General features: G+C 32.6%; 3 protein-coding genes across 4 annotated transcripts; 2 read left to right on the top strand and 1 right to left on the bottom strand.

Moving 5' to 3' along the window:
- Positions 1 to 215: 215 nt before the first annotated feature.
- Positions 216 to 13,813, bottom strand: LOC124535669 (gamma-tubulin complex component 6). Its single transcript, XM_047111958.1, has 16 exons — positions 13,232 to 13,813; positions 12,913 to 13,114; positions 12,599 to 12,804; positions 12,007 to 12,142; positions 11,172 to 11,318; positions 10,752 to 10,963; positions 10,166 to 10,358; positions 9,292 to 9,421; positions 8,529 to 8,751; positions 7,211 to 7,442; positions 5,745 to 5,937; positions 4,098 to 5,229; positions 2,886 to 3,687; positions 1,753 to 1,976; positions 1,213 to 1,550; positions 216 to 581 (listed from the first exon to the last, which is right to left on the bottom strand). The coding sequence occupies exons 1-16, from the start codon at positions 13,637 to 13,639 to the stop codon at positions 344 to 346; spliced, it is 5,016 nt and encodes a 1,671-aa protein (XP_046967914.1). The 5' UTR covers positions 13,640 to 13,813; the 3' UTR covers positions 216 to 343.
- A 571-nt stretch (positions 13,814 to 14,384) lies between these two features.
- On the top strand, positions 14,385 to 15,243 carry LOC124535518 (39S ribosomal protein L17, mitochondrial). Its single transcript, XM_047111732.1, has 2 exons — positions 14,385 to 14,672; positions 14,746 to 15,243. The coding sequence occupies exons 1-2, from the start codon at positions 14,475 to 14,477 to the stop codon at positions 15,145 to 15,147; spliced, it is 600 nt and encodes a 199-aa protein (XP_046967688.1). The 5' UTR covers positions 14,385 to 14,474; the 3' UTR covers positions 15,148 to 15,243.
- Positions 15,244 to 15,848: 605 nt separating this feature from the next.
- On the top strand, positions 15,849 to 18,388 carry LOC124535517 (ribokinase-like). Of its 2 annotated transcripts, XM_047111731.1 has the most exons (7): positions 15,849 to 16,369; positions 16,630 to 16,762; positions 17,049 to 17,067; positions 17,164 to 17,333; positions 17,698 to 17,819; positions 17,909 to 18,059; positions 18,127 to 18,388. In XM_047111731.1, the coding sequence occupies exons 1-7, from the start codon at positions 16,305 to 16,307 to the stop codon at positions 18,313 to 18,315; spliced, it is 849 nt and encodes a 282-aa protein (XP_046967687.1). In that variant the 5' UTR covers positions 15,849 to 16,304; the 3' UTR covers positions 18,316 to 18,388. The 2 variants fall into 2 exon arrangements, with proteins under 2 accessions (XP_046967687.1, XP_046967686.1); XM_047111730.1 differs by having other exon boundaries at positions 15,851 to 16,369; positions 17,049 to 17,333.
- Positions 18,389 to 18,557: the final 169 nt, after the last annotated feature.

The raw sequence follows: 18,557 nt of genomic DNA, 5'->3' as shown, positions 1-18,557 counted from the left end.
CGGTTATTAGGAAGGATTTAATTAAGTGTTAGAATGTGGTAGTACCCATTATCTAAGTGACTTAGTCACTATCCCACTATGCCATAGACAAGAATTAATTGTTTAAAATTATTTTCTAATGCTCGACTAATACGAATGATAAACGATACTTTTCAGAATCTATTTAGTAGACGAAAAATGTTTCCCTACAAAGGTTTTCTTTTATAGATGATGTTATGACAAACATTCGACTCGAAAAAAGTTTTAATTTTAACGAAATTACTTATCATAATTTTGCCCAAAAATAAATTATGATATGTTTTTGTAAAATTCGAGACTCCTAAAAATACAAATTTGGCAATTTTCACGTAGACTGTAAACTAATATTAGTGTCCTCTTTCGACCTGTCGGGATCATAATAACCATTTAAGTTAACCATAGTCAATAATTCAACCAAATGCCTTTGATAACCGCATTCCATTAACTTAGTTATGACTTTGTGCAAATACTTTGCTAGTTTTTCAAACAAATGGAAAAGTTCCTCCAATTGAACGTAACTGGTATGCGTGAAACAGCCGTTGGGCGCGTTTTGTCGCCATTCTCTGTAAAAATAAAACCATTAAGGTATTATGTTAATATCAATTTTCTTGTAAAAATACTCTTTCGTTTAAACAAACGTATCTGATTTTTAAATATATTGCAACATATATATATAATATTTTAGAATAAAAATCAAGTACAATTTTACAAATAATGAAAAATACGTTAAATTTTACGCAACTTTGTATTCTATTATCTTCGCTATTATATAAAACTAAAAATATAAATAAATAGGTAGAACCACTTAATCTGTACTCGGTACTCAAAATCACTTTTAGCATGAATAAAAACTAATACTTGGTGGTAGGGCTTTGTGCAAGTCCGTCTGGGTAGGTAGCACCCACTCATCAGTTATTCTACCGCCAAATAACAGTACGCAGTATTGTTGTGTTCCAGTTTGAAGGGTGAGTGAGCCAGTGTAACTACAGGCACAAGGGACATAACTTAGTTCTAATCTTAGTTCCCAAGGTTGGTGGCGCATTGACGATGTAAGGAATAGTTAATATTTCTTACAGCGTTATTGTCTATGGGTGATGGTGACCACTTACCATCAGGTGGCCCATATGCTCGTCCGCCAACCTATAACATAAAAAAAAAAAACAAATGTTAACAAATATGTGGTCTATAACTTACCCCGCTTTTAAAACTCGATTAAATTTCAATATAACAGTAAAGATATCGTTCAAGAGTTTCATGACGGGCGTCGATCTATTATTCAAAAGGCATCTGAAGAGTACTTTCTTTATGTAAACCACGTGACATTCGTACAAATCGTCCAACGTTTTAGCTTTCTTCAGATCTTTCTCGAATTCCGTCCAAGACGTCAGGATGCATGTGGTCACTATGTAATTGTCCAATGCCCTTATTAATGACGCCATATTATGTCGGTATATTTGTACTGATATGTACTGAGCGGACTTTAGGAGTTTTCGTGAATGCTGTCTCGATAATTTCGCTGTTAGTTTTAGTGTCTGTAAATTGAGTAAAAGGCGATTTTTTATCGTACTCATAAATAATATAAATAAATTCGTTGCAGAAAATTATTTTATTAGAGAATATTTTTACTTTACAAAATTTCCTTCTTTTAAATTTGATTATTAGGTATTTTGTTCTTGACCAAGATAAGGTATAGTATAGAATGTGTATGACAAAAAAATAACCATGATTACTAACCACAAAATCATCGCTCAAAACCCAAAATATTCGCCTCATTTTAATCAGAAACTGGAACACCTTGGCGTATCGCAGCAACGCTTCCTGAGACAATATAATGTTCAGAGGCCAGGTCACGGAGTACGTCAGAGAGAGACATTGCAATACATCCGGCGAACTGTGTTGAAAACTCAAGGGCGAATCCGTAATCGTAAATGATAAATTTTCAGAAAATTTGTGAACATCTGCAAAACAATACAATAACGATTTGATAAAATATAACAAAAAGGCCAACGACACGCGGTGTTTCCAGGCGGTCAACCAAGAGTAGGGTACGCAAGGTTACGCCACTCCGAGGTCCCGGGTTCGATTCCCGGCCGAGTCGATATAGAATTATCATTAGTTTTCTATGTTGTCTTGGGTCTGGGTGTTTGTGGTACCTTCGTTACTTCTGATTTCCATAACACAAGTTCTTTAACTACTTACATTGGGATCAGAGTAATGTATGTGATGTTGTCTCATATTTATATTTATATCCAAGTACTGAATTCGCCCGACGTTACTTAACTTCGGTGATCGGACGAGAACCGGTGTATTCAACGTGGTATGGACGTTGGCGATTAGATACTTGAATCTATGTAATATATATTCTTGATTCATACCTACCTAATCATTTAAATAAAATATTCTAATAAGCACGAGTCGAAATGACCCAGTGGTTAGAACGCTTGCATCTTAACCGATGATTGCGGGTTCAAACCCAGGCAAGCACCGCTGTTTCATGTGCTTAATTTGTCTTTATAATTCATCTCGTGCTCAGCGGTGAAGGAAAACATCGTGAGGAAACCTGCATGTGACAAATTTCATAGAAATTCTGCCACATGTGTATTCCACCAACCCGCATTGGAACAGCGTGGTGGAATATGTTCCAAACCTTCTCCTCAAAGGGAGAGGAGGCCTTTAGCCCAGCAGTGGGAATTTACAGGCTGTTGTTGTTTGTTTGTTGATTGTAATAAGTACAAACTTATTGAAGCAAATTAATATTATCGATTGCGTCGTTGGTCTAGTGACTGTGACTATGTGGTGGTTCGGCAAATCTAATTAAATGATAAGGTAATTGTACATCATTATGTTTGAAAAGAATATTAACTTACGAGAAATCGATGACCCCAGAGCTTTATCTAAAATATTGTGTAGAGTGGCGAAATTCAGCAACTCTTGCGGGTTTAATGTTTTTGTTAACTTTGCAAATAAATTATGGCAAATGCTTCGAGAAAACTCTCCATCCATCAAGAAAAAATAATCCTTTAAACTCCTTAAATGTTCATACATGTCTAAATTGACTAGAAAATGTGTGAGAATCGAATTATTGACGACCTCCAATTGATATGTCAATGGCAACATTACTGATCTCTGCAAGCAAGCTGTCAGTGTTGCTATATTATCGCACGATATCTTCAGATCTTCTTCTTCGTGGTCGCAATGTGACATAAATATGTTATTGTAAGGTCTTTTCTTTACTTCCTCCATTAGGACAGCTGGATGAGTGTAAACAGAATTTGAATCTTCATTAATTTTATGGTTAAAATAATCTTTAGAATAGTTCTGTAGTTGTTTCACGCCAAATGGATCGAAAGATTCCAAGCTGTACGAGCCATCGATTATATTAAACAATGATCGCTTGCTGTATAACGGACTAATACAAGAATCTACGCTTTTTGAAGGAGAACTCTCAGGGCTGACTTCTGTTTGAGCATCTATTATGTCTTCTGACGCGGCAGCTTCGTCTTCCACGATCAATGAAAAATTAAACCCATCTGATGTCAAAAATTCTTTATCGGGTTTAACTTGCGCTGACTCGAGGCCTCTACTGCCGTCACTGCGTGGAGTAAATATGTCACTTGTCATTGCTCCATCCAAAGGCATTTCAGCGGTTGTAGGAGTTTCAAGGTCAAGCTAAAAATGGCAAAGTAATTACAATTAGTTAACTATTAGGAAAAGTACATTCGGTCGACAAAGACTTTCAAATAAGTTAAAAAATCAAATAGAGGTTAATGATTTATAGCGAGTTGAGCAATATGCCAGTATATTGCCAAATAATTTCTTCAAAGACAGGTAGGAGACTTTATAGTAAGGCTTTAAAGAATATAAAAAAGCCTTAAATTTGTTTATATGCTGAAGACGTTTTATACATTGAGATGTTCAGTGCATTAAAATTATTAAATTTTAATACTTAATTAAAAGAATTAAGGAATAATATAGAATTTGATCAAAAGGGACTCAGAATATATTATATAACTGACGCATAGATTAACTACGACCTACTTTCTTACGCAGATGAGACTTAAAATTTTGTATAAACTTACCGCTGGGAACAATTCGCCTGGAGTTATCGCCCCAGTATTTGGTGTAACACTGGACGTCTTTGCAATCATAGGATCACTATATGGTTTCAAGTTTAACCTCAGAGCGGACTTTTTAGCGGCATCAAACTTTGCAACGGTTTTCATAGTTTTTTCATAAACTGAACCCAGTACTCTATTCTTATTACGTATTGCCTCTTCTTGGGCTACATTAGCAGGTTCTTTCTTAGCAAGAAATTCGCATGGCAGATTGTATTCAACGCCTAACACTTTCTGTCTATTCAAGAGGGCTTCTTTCTGTGCCTCAGTTCGAGGCTCCGATACAATCTCCTTGACTTCTGATTTGATCATTGCGAATTCAGCGCCCAATACTTTTAACTTGTTTCTTTTGGCTTCAGCATTGGGTGTCCAAAAGTTTTCGTTATTTTCTTCATCAAGTGCTGGAAAATTTACAGTAGGCGACAGGTCTTTAGCCTGATTATTCTCTGTGTCAATTTGACCAAACTCGTGCGCCATAACTTTCTGTTTATTTTTCAACGCCTCCTGTTTGCTTTCAAGAAATCTTAAATTGTCGATCGCATTATCTAAGTTCGCGCCAATTACGTCGTTAGATGTTTGGTCCGTTTTTGTTTCACGATTAATTTCTTTAACATCACTAACAACGTTTCCTTGAATATCAACTTCTACTTCATTATCGCAGGGCGAACCGGCTTTAGATTTTGGTGCGCCGAAGATACTCTTGGCGACATTGCAAATGGCGCTAAGCACGTCTGACGAATTTTGTGTTTTTGCCCGGTTTCTATCAAATTCTGAGTTAGCAGAACTTTCAGGCTCTTCGATGTTCTCAACAGAAGGTGTTGAGTCTGCCGTAGAATTATTTTCCATATCGCCATTATTATTGTCAACATTATCGAGATCATCGTCAGACTTGAAATCACTCTGTATGGACATCGCCATGACTTCATTACGTTGATGTTCCAATTCCAACTTTTCTCTTTTTAAATTTCTCTCCTCAGTAGAGAGGAGTTGCATTCTAGTTTGGTCCAACTGCAGACGTTTTATCTTCCACTCTGTATGTATCTTACTTTTTTCCACTTCCATATTCAATTTTGAATAGTATTCCATGATCTTACTCCTTAAATGAAACAAACATAATATTAACACTTGGTGGTAGGGCTTTGTGCAAGCCCGTCTGGGTAGGTACCACCCACTCATCAGTTATTCTACCGCCAAATAACAGTACTCAGTATTGTTGTGTTCCGGTCTGAAGGGTGTGTGAGCCAGTGTAACTACAGGCACAAGGGACGTAACATCTTAGTTCCCAAGGTTGGTGGCACATTGACGATGTAAGGAATAGTTAATATTTCTTACATCGTCATTGTCTATGGGTGATGGTGACCACTTACCATCAGGTGGCCCATATGCTCGTCAATCTATACCATAAAAAAAATACAAAAAAAATTAAGCAAAATATAGTGTCGAAAAGTTTCGTATCCATTTTGTCTACTTAAGATAAAAAGTTTTGTTATATTTAGATGTAAACCCCTGTATATCAGGTTACAATACGAAAATGATTTAAAAATATACAAAATGGAAAATCCAAAATAACAGTACAAACAGCGAAATACCAAAAAAACTAATTAAACATACTTTTCATCATCCCTTAGTTTCGAATCTACTTCCTCGGTAGCCTTCTTAGCCGCTTCTTCTAACTTACAAAGCTTCCCGTCCCGCTTTTTACCCTTGGTTTTACTAGCTTTCGCTTCAGCCATCGCTGCTTCTAAGATCCTCAATGAATGCTGCTTTTCAGCTATTATTAATTGAGCTAATCTTTTTCTTTCAGCTACGGAATATAGAATAGAATCTTATTAATTAAAGTAAAAGTAAAGTAACAGCCTGTACATTTCCCACTGCTGAGATAAGGCCTCCTCTTCCATTAAGGAGAGGGTTTGGAACATATTCCATCACGCTGTTCCAATGCGGGTTGGTGGAATGCACATGTGGCGGAATTTCAATGAAATTGGACACATGCAGGTTTCCTCACGATTTTTTCCTTCACCGCCGAGTACGAGATGAATTATAAACACAAATTAAGCACATGAATCAGCGGTGCTTGCCTGGGTTTGAACCCGCAACCATCGGTTAAGATGCACGCGTTCTAACCACTGGGCCATCTCGACTCTTATTAATTAGATGAGTATATTGCAACATTTTGTTTTAAATTAAAAACTATTAAGACTAATCTTGGTCCTAATGGCCTCTTAAGCGTCACCGGGTAGGTTAGGCGAGTTAAACTACACAAGCCTGGAGTTGAGAATCCACTTAACGGTTCAGAATACGCTCGTCCTAAGGCCTCCTATGAGGCCGGACCTCGGCTAGGCCTCGACGAGTCGGTAAGTAAAGACTACTCATTTGAAATTGAAAAATATGTATTACTGTATAGTACGACACAACTTAGATTTCGCATCGGCAAAATTCGTAAAACCGACCACATCCGAATTAAGTACGCTAACCCAAATTATCAATATTTATTTCTCATGCGAATATGATCTTTGCACAAACGTAATAACTTGTAATATCATATGACTTAATATATTCGTCAATTTGACACGTCGATTTACATGCACTTGCTTTCTCTGACGCGAGAATCTATAGCGACGAATAGCGTCGAATGGCGCGATAGGGAGCTATTTCTATTGGTTGTGTAAATCGGCAGTTATCGGTTTTATTTTCATTCTATTGCATTTTCCGATGCTACATCTAATTTGTGTCATACTATAGTGTAGTATATAAGCAGATGACACATTGTATTGAGGAGCAGTAATAAAATCTTCAAACCTTAAACATCTACTTTATTTACCTAGTCCCGTCCTTACAATTACGAATATTGTTAATCATATACCATAATGCTCTCTTAACTATACTCCAGTCAAATTCGATGTGGAATGTTTAATAACAAAGCGTTGCTTGGCAACCAACGTCAGGCAGATGCTCAAAACATTTTTAGAAATATGTACAACAATTATTTTTGATGTTAATAAAAATTAAATTTGATGATTAACAATAAAAATATTTAAGACAAAGGACTAAGCACATTCAACTAAAACATATCTCACCGACAATCTTCTCCATAGTTTCGGCCTGTTTCAAAGAGGCCATTTCCGTGAACGCTTTCCTTTCTGCTTCCCTCTTAAGCAATATTTGCTCGAATGTAACAGTCTCGCCGCTGACGAAAAGGCAGCGTGTGCGGTACACGTCCAGGATTTCCTGCTGACGTTCCAACTCCTCGAAGCTTGCACAGCAACGGACGGACGGATGGTCTGACGATATCAGTAAGACTAGAGGATCCTATAAAAATTGTACACAAAGTAATATTAATAATTCAACAAACACAAGAGTCGAGATGGCCCAGTGGTTAGAACGCGTGAATCTTAAACGATGATTGCGGGTTCAAACCCAGACAGCTGTTTCATGTGCTTAATTTGTCTTTATAATTCATCTCGTGCTCAGCGGTGAAGGAAAACATCGTGAGGAAATCTGCATGTGACATATTTCATAGAAATTCTGCCTAATGTGCATTGCACGAACCCGCGTTGGAACAGCGTGGTGGAATATGTTCCAAACCTTCTCCTCAAAGGGAGAGGAGGCCTTTAGCCCAGCAGTGGGAATTTACAGGCTGTTATTGTGGAATTCAAACGTAGGTATAACACAAATTTATGATAAAATGTCCAAAGAGTTTTTAATATTACTATTTAATCTATAAATAAGCAAAAACATTGTAGACAGACTATTGATATACTCTCCTATTGCAAGACAGTTTTCCACTGCGTATTTCTGGATACACTCACAAGAAGTACTTTTTAGTAAGCAGACTCGATATTTATTTATTAATTTACTAGAAACCAAAACCAAATAACGTACATATATGTATCATAGCTATGAATAATGTAACAATTTGTAAGTACTTATTCTATGAATACAATAGCCTGAACTAGGCCGAGTCTGTGTCTGACATTAGAATAAATAAATTACATACAAACAATGATATTCTAATAAACAGATATGTTATATCCATACTAAACAACAGAAAAAAGTGTGCCGCGCCGGGGACCGTTTATTTTAGTTTACATTTCGTTAAAAGTAAAAAGGATAGCTTGATAAAAACAATAAGTAAAAGGGATAACTACATGTTTTAATTACGCAAAACGTATTACTACGTAATTATGCTGTATTATAACGTATTACTACGTAAAACAACTAAAGGCAAACGTCTCAATTAGGACGTTTTCTAGTCTTCACTTTTTGCGCGTTAATAACATATCTGTTTACTAGAACATCATTGCATACAAATATCAAAACGATATTTTGACCTCAGGACTAAAACCAACGAGTTAGATAATTATAGAAATTATACAAATTATAATATAAACTTACACTAGGATTGCAAAGCTTCAATAGTCTTAGAGACTTTCCACACAGCAGTATAAACGTCGCTAGAGGTCTCAGAAAATCTGGAACCGCTACACTTAGCGTTATATGAAAACCTTTATCCCAGTAACGTTTCGAACGAGAATTCACATACTGATTGTCCTTTCTTATGAAGAATTCATTAAAAGTATCATCCAATTCACCTTCGAATATAAAACGTTCTATGAATCTGTAAAATTGAACAACATTTTAGTTTGTGTATCCTAAGAAAAAAATTAATCACAAGTCAGTAGTATAGTACGACACAAATTAGATGTAGCATCGGAAAATGCAATGGAATGAAAATAAAACCGATTACTGCCGATTTACACAACCAATAGAAATAGCTCCCTATCGCGCCATTCGACGCTATTCGTCGATCTATAGATTCTCTCGTCAGTGAAAGCAAGTGCATGTAAATCGAGGTGTCAAATTGACGAATATATTAGGTCATATGATATTACAAGTTATTACGTTTGTGCAAAGATCATATTCGCATGAGAAATAAATATTGATAATTTGGGATAGCGTACTCAATTCGGATGTGATCGGTTTTACGAATTTTACCGATGCTACATCTAAGTTGTGTCGTACTATACTCTATATCCAATTTGATTCATTTCACTAAATTAATTATACACAATATCATACACATTATAAACACTATGAATTTCGGCTATTTTGTGTGTAATCAATTCAAGAAAGCAATTAAAATATGTACAAAACTTACTTAAAATAAACCCTGCAGATACAAAACAAAGAATTAAAAAGCGTTAGAGCCGTCTTCCCGTGCGTCACGAGAGATATTTCATTGAACAAATATGACATCAGCTCAGCGCCGTGCGGTATCGATGTTGAATCTATAACAACATAAAAAATATTTACAATCAATAAAAAAGTAATGTTTTGTTTTGCGTATCATTTTGAAAACATCCCATAAGTTATTTATCAAGGTCACTGTCTCTATTAAAAGAATTTTCTCTTTAAAATTCTATTTAGCTTTTATTATTGTTTCTGTGCATTTAGCACATTTTAAAACAACATTTCAATGGACTCATAAAAATTTAAAAAAACATCATAACTCACTTCACATCAATTTTATCACCAATACGATATACTTTCTCTTCATATTACAGTTTAGAAGGAATTTGGTTTAAAATACATATTTATTCACACTCATTTTCTGACATCAATATCAAGTTCAATAAAAGAATATCCTACTATAGAAAAAGAATAAAGAATACTATCTTATTTAGGCAAGAATGGTAAATCTCATGGGATAGTGGATAAGTATGGAGGACATATTGTAATACTTAAAAGTATAATTTACATCTCATCAGTTTTATCCAATTGGCTGTCCCATATGTGACACAACAATAAAAAAATACAAGTGCAGAACCAATGTCCTTATATGCTTTCCAGAGGGATGAAAGTGTAAAATACTTTCAGCCTACTTTCAGCTGCTGTACTCAATCTCAAATCAAAATCTCAACCAACAAGATAGGCAATGAGTAAATGAGTATCTAAACCAACAGTTGGATCTACTTGTGGTCTTTGACATAATATTACAATTTTTTTTAAATATATAGTTAATGGTTTAATACCTGGATCGACCATTTTATATATCGAAGCAATAGTTTCAATCTCATAAATTAATGGTTCCATATGATGCAAGATCTGCAATAACGTTGGCATACAATTCAGCTCCTCTGCCTTATTGTTACAATATTCTTCATATATTTCCGTTGCAGTCAGACGAAATTTTAATAGGTATCTTCTGATTACTTCCCTCGCAGCCTGCACATTTAGTAAAAAATGATAATTTATTTTAAAGTACATAAGTAAAAATAATAATTGCCTAGTAGTCAGAAAGTAGTCGCATTTGGGTGTTGCTAGCAATATCTTTGCAAAAATACTGTAATGCTAACTACGATAATCGAACAAATATCACACAATCATAGGCTCTGGGTCAAATCTACTTGTTTCTTATCTGACAACAGGAGTTGGTATAGAGGAAGCTCACGTCTCCAACTATCCAAATTATCAAGTAAATATTAAAAAAAAAAAAACAAACGAAAATTTACTATAAATTTGATATGGTATTTGAAGCCAGGTTAAAAAAAATTTCAATAAATGATTAACCTAAAGTTAAGTTCAAGCAAAAAAAATGTTTAACCAAAATAAACTCACTTCAAAAACAAGCCCTTTAGTGTGAAAGTGATCTTCAGCAGTGAGATTAAATGCAAAATTGTAAAGTCTTCTATAATATGTGCCGACTAGTAGCAAGGGTGCAATATATCCCCTTAAATGTTCTTTGGATATTGCTTCGAGAACCAAATTGTCTTTAATGTAAAAACAATTTGATACTTCACTAAATGGAAATGAATTCGTTTCTACGCCAACTGAAAGAAAGTAAATTAAAATAATTAATTTAAAGACAAATTTAAAAACCACACACTTGAATTGTATATATCCTTATTACAGAATCCTCTCCAAAACTTCAGAACAGATTTTGGATTAAATTTCGAATTAAAAAGATATTTTAAATTAAGGAATAACACATTATTAGAACTCTACTCAACAGAAATTAATATTAGATTATTTACTCACTTATCAAATACATGATATGCCTTATAAATTGTTTTTCTGAAATAATCTTAAGATCTGATAATTCACTGCCATAGATACTCCTCCATAGACCCATTTCTCTTGATGAAGAAGCTATCAACTGTCTCTCTTTGACTATAGGCATCTTAGCTAAAAAAAATATACTGACTAATTAAACAATACTAACAAATCAGGAAAGACTAAATAGGTTTCAAATAAGTGTACTAGCCATATTGGGCCAACAAAATAGGCAGACTGCCAAAATGGGCAACCTAAGTAGGCAGATTGGCATGACATGCTAAAGGGTCACAATTGAACAGGTGCTTGGTACATTAAAGCACCAATCTGAAATGAAGAATGTTTAATATTTCTCACCAACACCACCACCAATATTGGGAACTAAGATTGTATGTCCCTTGTGCTTGTTGTTACACTGAGTCACTAACAATTTAAACCAGAACAACAATACTACATATGACAAGTGGATGCCATAGGTACCAAAGTATACCATACTTTCCTTATAAATAATTATTATATATGTATGATCCTCATGGATATATAACCCTCATGTTTTCATTTACATTTACCAGTATTATTAAAATTGTAAATAAAAACATACTTTTAGTAGTATAACAATGGTTTCAAATATGTATGTATAAAATAGTGTATTTTTTTTTTAATTGTACTAAACAAAAACAATCCTAGCCAATTCATTTAAGTAAAACATTCCTTATATATATTGTTAACAAAAACTATGCTGTCTTATATCTTTGTTAAACATTAAGACAGTTAAATTATACAAAATTAACATTGAATACAAATAATTATTTACACTTACAAACTTCTTCCCAAATATCCTCTGGTATATCTTTATCTATTTGTGTTACAATCTCCCATATATTCAAAGACTCATCTGTGTTGATTTTATATATAGCTGGTACATCTGATTTAACACTTGTGCTCACTAAGGAAACCTAGAAATAATATTCATTTGTTTTATTTGTTGTTGTTTGGAATATATATTTAATTTATATTGTAAGACAGAATTAAATTAATTTAAATAACATTTTTAAGGGCTTTCATTTATACCACCAAACTGTAGCACATATTATTTTATACATGTTTGTTTTAATTTTATGCAATACATGATTTCCATTCATAGTATTTATTCACCTTATTCTACAAATGAAGTTTTGTTAAAGCCCTTAATTAGTCTTAGTGCATGATGGCTTTGAACTTATAAGTAACTTAAGTACTTATGGTGATCAATTTCTATCTCAGTTTATACAAACAAAATTTTTTGAGTAACTTTTATCATTTCATTCAGTTGAGTCCAATAAAGTCAAATACTATAATTGATTGAGTAATAAATTTGTATTTCTTATTTTTGATTATGAAACAATAAATTAATAATGAAAAATGTAACAAACCTTAACATTAACATCCATACAATTTTGAATTTCAAGATCAGATTTTGGTATGTGAAGATCTCTGGGGGCTATCAGTCTGGGATAGTTAAATATTGTACTTTCTGCATAAGGAGATAAAGCTGTTGACGTCATAGATGGTATTGACATGGGACTCTGGATTGATTTTGTTTCATCTATGCCTGGTTGAGATTGGAAATCAGGAATAACTGCAAAGATTTTATGTATTATTTTTATCAAGAAATTTTCAATGTACCACATTTAAAATTTCATTAGCTTATTTTGCATAAAATTTGAAATAATATTGATAATCTTACATGATCGTGAATCAAAACTTTCAACTGTGTACTCAGTGTAGCATTGAGATGCTTTGTTGTCTAAAATATTTTCTTGACGTTTCAATGAATATGGTAGTTCAAAGACATGTTTTGGAAAATATGAGTATGGCTGGGGTGATCCAAAAATCTCTCTCCTCGGCTTTGGAAGCATTTCATCAAACAGACCAAAAGAAAAAGGATTCTAAAAGATTACATTAAAGTATTATACAACTGTAACAATTTATTAAATTAAGCTAACACTATAAACAATTAGCATTATTATAATATAAATGTTATTCAAATAGAAATAAGAAATCACCTGAAACATTTCACTTGATAAATCTTCATTAATAGAATTTTGGAGCCCAATCAATAATCTAAGCACATTATTGATAAGATCCTTCTTTTCTCCAAAGTCTTGATTCCGTATAATGGTTATATTCTTTTTTAGCTCAATAGACCTCTTATATTCGGCTACATTTTTTACAGTTTGTTGTAACACAAATTGGTGAGACAATAAATCCTTAATAGGATCAGCTTTCAGTGATGAAACTCCAGTGGAAGATCTTTTTAGAATAATTTCATATGATTGTGCTCTTAACTTTGATGCCAAGAGCTTTAGCGATAACCTATTATTATCGCAATATTTTTCAGCCATTCTCTCACACAATTTCGTGATAAGTTCGTAAACACCGGCATTTTCTATATCTGATCCTGAATTATTCATGTTTACCTGCTGTTATTTGTCAAAAGGTTTAGATTTTTGTTTACAGGAAAACTTTAGTAGTATTTGAATTTGCGCATCTTTAAAAAAACTATAATAATAACTTAATACATAAAATAAAATCCCAAAAGAATACCTAGGAAAGAAGAACAACAATTACTAAATACCAACCAAACAGTAAATAGTAGTAAATACCTATTAACATTACAATGTAATAAAAAGACAATTGTCACTTGTCATTGTCAAGTTGTCAGTTTTAGTGCTGTTTCATTAGTAATCTCATCAAAATTGACCCTAAAAAATAATAGTTGAGTTGGTAATTACCAACGATTCCCAAAATTATTATGGATTCTTTTATCTTATAGTAAAATGTACTAACTTTATGTTTTTGAACTTGTAAGAAATGACGAATACCAAACAGTTACATAATTTAAAGCTCTTACACCATTTATTTTCTTATATATTTTTCATTTTTTAACTTGTATTTTAAGTGACTTATTTTTATAATAAAACAATTATGTATAATATCATAAGCTTTAATAATATAATATTGATACTATTTTAACAAAAAATGTACATATAAAAATTATATATTATTGCATTGAAAACTACTTATGAAAAAACAAGAATAACAATATTAATTAAATAAGAGACATACTTTTTTTTAAATTTAAATTACCTTCGTAATGTTTATGTGTGTAACTGTAATATTATAATCTGTGCAAAATTGACATAGGACATACATATGTACATGACATAAGTAATGATAAATTAATAACCTATATAAGAACAGTTGAATTACATTTCTGTATAAAAAAAATTACTATAAGATACAAATATGAATCAAGCTGATGTTTCAAAAATAGTTTCGAAGTTGCGAATTAAAGTACCACCCGAACATCGCCGTCTAAGAGGTCCACAAGGGCCGGAAGGCAGGCTAAATAAATTGCGGAAAACTGTTACAGGTTTAATTAAATATGAAAGAATTGAATTAAATTACCGTCGCGGTGACGAAGCGCGTCAATATGCTGAGAGGGTTAGTAAATTTAATATTTACTATTAACCTTTAAAAGCTAAGTTTACCTTTAATTTTTTCTTTAATATTTCAGTTAATATCCGAAGCTATCAGTCATGGCGATTGTCATAAACCAACAATGGAAATCGCAGACTACTGGTTGCTTGAAAAGCAACTAATTCACAAATTATTTAAGGTCTTAGTGCCAAGATATGAGAATTATAGTACAGCTTTTACAAAAATGTATAAAGCACCACAGACTTACTATGGAAGGAATATTGATAAGGCTGTTCTCGAATTAAGAGGAAATCCATACCCCTCATTGACAAATAAACAATCAAACAATAGACTATTACTACAAAATGTTCTATTAGATGCCGCTAAATATGATTACAGACAAGCAAAATATGCAGAAATGGCAGACAAAATGACTAAAACTGAAGAATTAAAGTCAAAAGTAGACCAAAACCCAGAAACGAAATCTGAATCCTCATAATGCCACAGTACTAAAGGTTGTTGATAATTATGTAATAGAGTATGTAGTGAATTAATTAAAATAAGAATAAAAAGTTAAAGCTAAATTGATATTCCATGTACTATGTTATTATTTCAAAACCTAAACAAGTATGTTCATAGGCATAAGTTAACCCAGACTAGATAAGGTTTTATTATTGCCTGTTTTAGGACTGAACATTACTACTTTCATTATTTTGGTAAACTAGTTTCATTTAAATTACTTTTAAAATGTGCATTATAAACTTATTATTTGGGAATGCAAAAGCTGAACACACATATGTATTTTTAGATTATTAAAGGATTCTGTTGAGATCATTATTTATTTGTTACGCAGCAAGAAAAGAGCCAGAATTAATTAATAATATATATTTCCTGTTGCTTTAAACAACAATAAATAAAGAACATGGAATTATATCATGCTAATATTTTTAATAATAACATTAAGCTCCCTTTCTAAAACTCCAAAAAGATGGTTAACCTGTTTTATTTCAGTTATTGAAACAGTATAAATGCAAACAGGTATATAAAATATATTTTGTTTTTGTTAATTAATTTTTACCATTACCTACAACTAATTGATAAAGTCGATAGATCGATAGTGATTAGTCTCGAACTCGATCTTCTCGAGAAGGTTGAGTATGTCAACCCCAATAAGTCAAAGTCATATGACATTTAGATGTAACAAATAAACGTCTGTCGTGAATCGTGATGGTATAAAGATGGTATTGGTGAAAATGAATCGGTTAATCAATACAATGTATTATGTATTGAATACATAATATTAGGACTATATCTCACATACAACCAATTGAAGATTAACATATATTTTTTAATGTATTTATGTTTTGATGTTGTATATTGTTTAAGGTAGTGTTAATAGACAATAATAAAAAACACAAAATAGAAGATAAATGTAGTGAAATTAATTATCTACATATTATATTTCAACATATTTCGCTTCGTAGCAACTAGGTGCAGAGTAATATTAAAATTTGTCCTGATAACACAACAACTATTGTAAATACTGATAACAGATGATATAAAGAAAAGCGACTCATCTATTGCCTGTTAATATTATAATATTAGCTTATCTTAAAGTTACATTACCTAACCCATTTTTTGCTCTTCATAAGCAGAATGCAGTCAGAATTAAAGCATCCAAAAATTGTAGTTCTTGGATCCTGTTGTGTTGATTTTACAACGTATGTATATAAGTCATTTGTATATTTCCTTTTTTGTCACTCATATATTGGTTGCATACAACTTTGGAATTATTGACATGTAACTGATAGTTTAATTTCCGTATCTAAAGGCCAAAACTAAGTTATCAATAAAGTTATTAAATAGGTACTTAAGTACCTATTAAATATTACCATTTTAACTTGAAATATTACGACTTAGGTTGTCTATTTCGGGGTTATATTGTTATAGAGGTTACATTATTTAAGTATATTATTTTCAGATATTGTCCACGGCTTCCTATGCCTGGCGAAACACTTCATGGCACCAAATTTATGACGAGCTATGGGGGAAAGGGCGCAAATCAATGTGTTGCTGCAGCTAAACTAGGCGGAAATACCTTTATGATTAGTAGAGTAGGTTTACCACCTTAATGATTTGCAAAATACATGTAAATAAAAATGTATACATCACGAAGATTCAATTGATCAACTCATCAGTGTAAATCTCTTATTCATTTTTAGAAATGTTACCTCATTGTCACTTCTTAATTTTGCATGCTGTTTTAAGGCGGACATTTTATTAGAAAGTTAATTTAATTATATCATTATAGTATAAAACAATATACAGCAGGTAAGCCTAGTTAAGCCCTAATAATAACTTCACCATGGCATTAGTAAAAATGTTGAATTCTTGTTTTAGGTTGGGGATGACCAATGGGGTAAGCAATACAAGGAACATTTGAGTTCTTTAGGCGTAGACGTATCCCAAATTCACGTAACTCAAAACGTTACGACCGGTATCGCACAAATTTCAGTGGCGGAAAATGGTGAAAACCAAATAGTAATCGTCGCTGGTGCTAATAACTTTTTAAGTAAATCTGATATTGACCTTGCTAAGGACTTGGTAAAGAATGCAGATGTACTAATTGCACAACTGGAGACACCCTTTGAAACTACGCTAGAAGCATTCAAACTAAACACCGGTGTAAGTTATTGAAAACGAAGCAATGATATTCTAATAAACAGATATGTTATATCCATACTAAAAGACAGAAAAAGTGTGCCGCGCCGGGGACCGTTTATTTTATTTTCACATTTCGTTAAGAGTAAAAAGGATAGCTTGATAAAAACAATAAGTAAAAGGGATAACTAGATGTTTTAATTACGCAAAACGTATTACTACGTAAAACAACTAAAGGCAAACGTCCCAATTAGGATGTTTACTAGTCTTCACTTTTTGCGCGTTAATAACATATGTTTACTACAACATCATTGAAACGAAGGGTCAACAAAATAGACATATTTTTGTAAAGCATAAACATAAAATTGTTAAATCTTGATTATTACAGATTAAATTACTAAATGCAGCTCCAGCTAGGCCTGATATTGAAGCTATATTGCCTTATTGCACCATTTTGTGCGTTAATGAACCTGAAGCTTCTTTAATAGTCGGTTTTAACGTCGAAATAGCGTAAGCAATATTACATAGTCGTAACTGTTTTTTATTAATTGTTACTATAAATTTAATGTTAAAATATATAAGAGTGTTATTTATTTCAGTAATGTGAAAAATGCACTTAAAAAAATATTAGAAAAGGGTTGTGATACTGTCATCATTACATTAGGTGAAAAAGGAGCTGTTTATTCTTCAATAAATTCACCTGATTGTGTTCATGTTTTTTGTGAGAAAGTGATTCCCAAGGATACGACAGTAAGTATAAAGTTTGAGGTGATATACGAACTGTATGTTTTCCATTATTAATAAATAAAATTTATAGGGTGCAGGTGACGCCTTTGTTGGTGCTTTGGCTACTTTTCTTATGCGTGATAAAAGTAAGCCTTTGCATCAAGTAGTCGGTGCAGCGTGCGAAGTAGCTACTTTGTCTGTTACGAGGGAGGGAACCCAAACAAGTTATCCTGAAAACCATAGTGCCTTTGCTGAAGAATATACTTTTGTAATTCTATGATCTCAAATTATTATAAAAATATGTGTACAAGTAAAGGATGTTTAATTATTTATAAAAAGTATAAATTTTAAAATGCTCTCTATGTATTTACATAATATTACGACGAAATGTCTCATTCACGACACACCCTTAAGAAACTGGAAGTACACAGGCAATAATTCCGCTTCTATGTCGTTAAATGCAAAATTATATTTATATTACTTATGCATTAAAATCTTATTACAATCAAATTAAAATAATAC

The sequence above is a fragment of the Vanessa cardui genome, chromosome 15 (genome assembly GCF_905220365.1).
Source record: "Vanessa cardui chromosome 15, ilVanCard2.1, whole genome shotgun sequence".
In the NCBI taxonomy this organism is placed as follows: Eukaryota; Metazoa; Arthropoda; class Insecta; order Lepidoptera; family Nymphalidae; genus Vanessa; species Vanessa cardui.
This window is presented reverse-complemented; position numbering and strand designations above follow the sequence as displayed.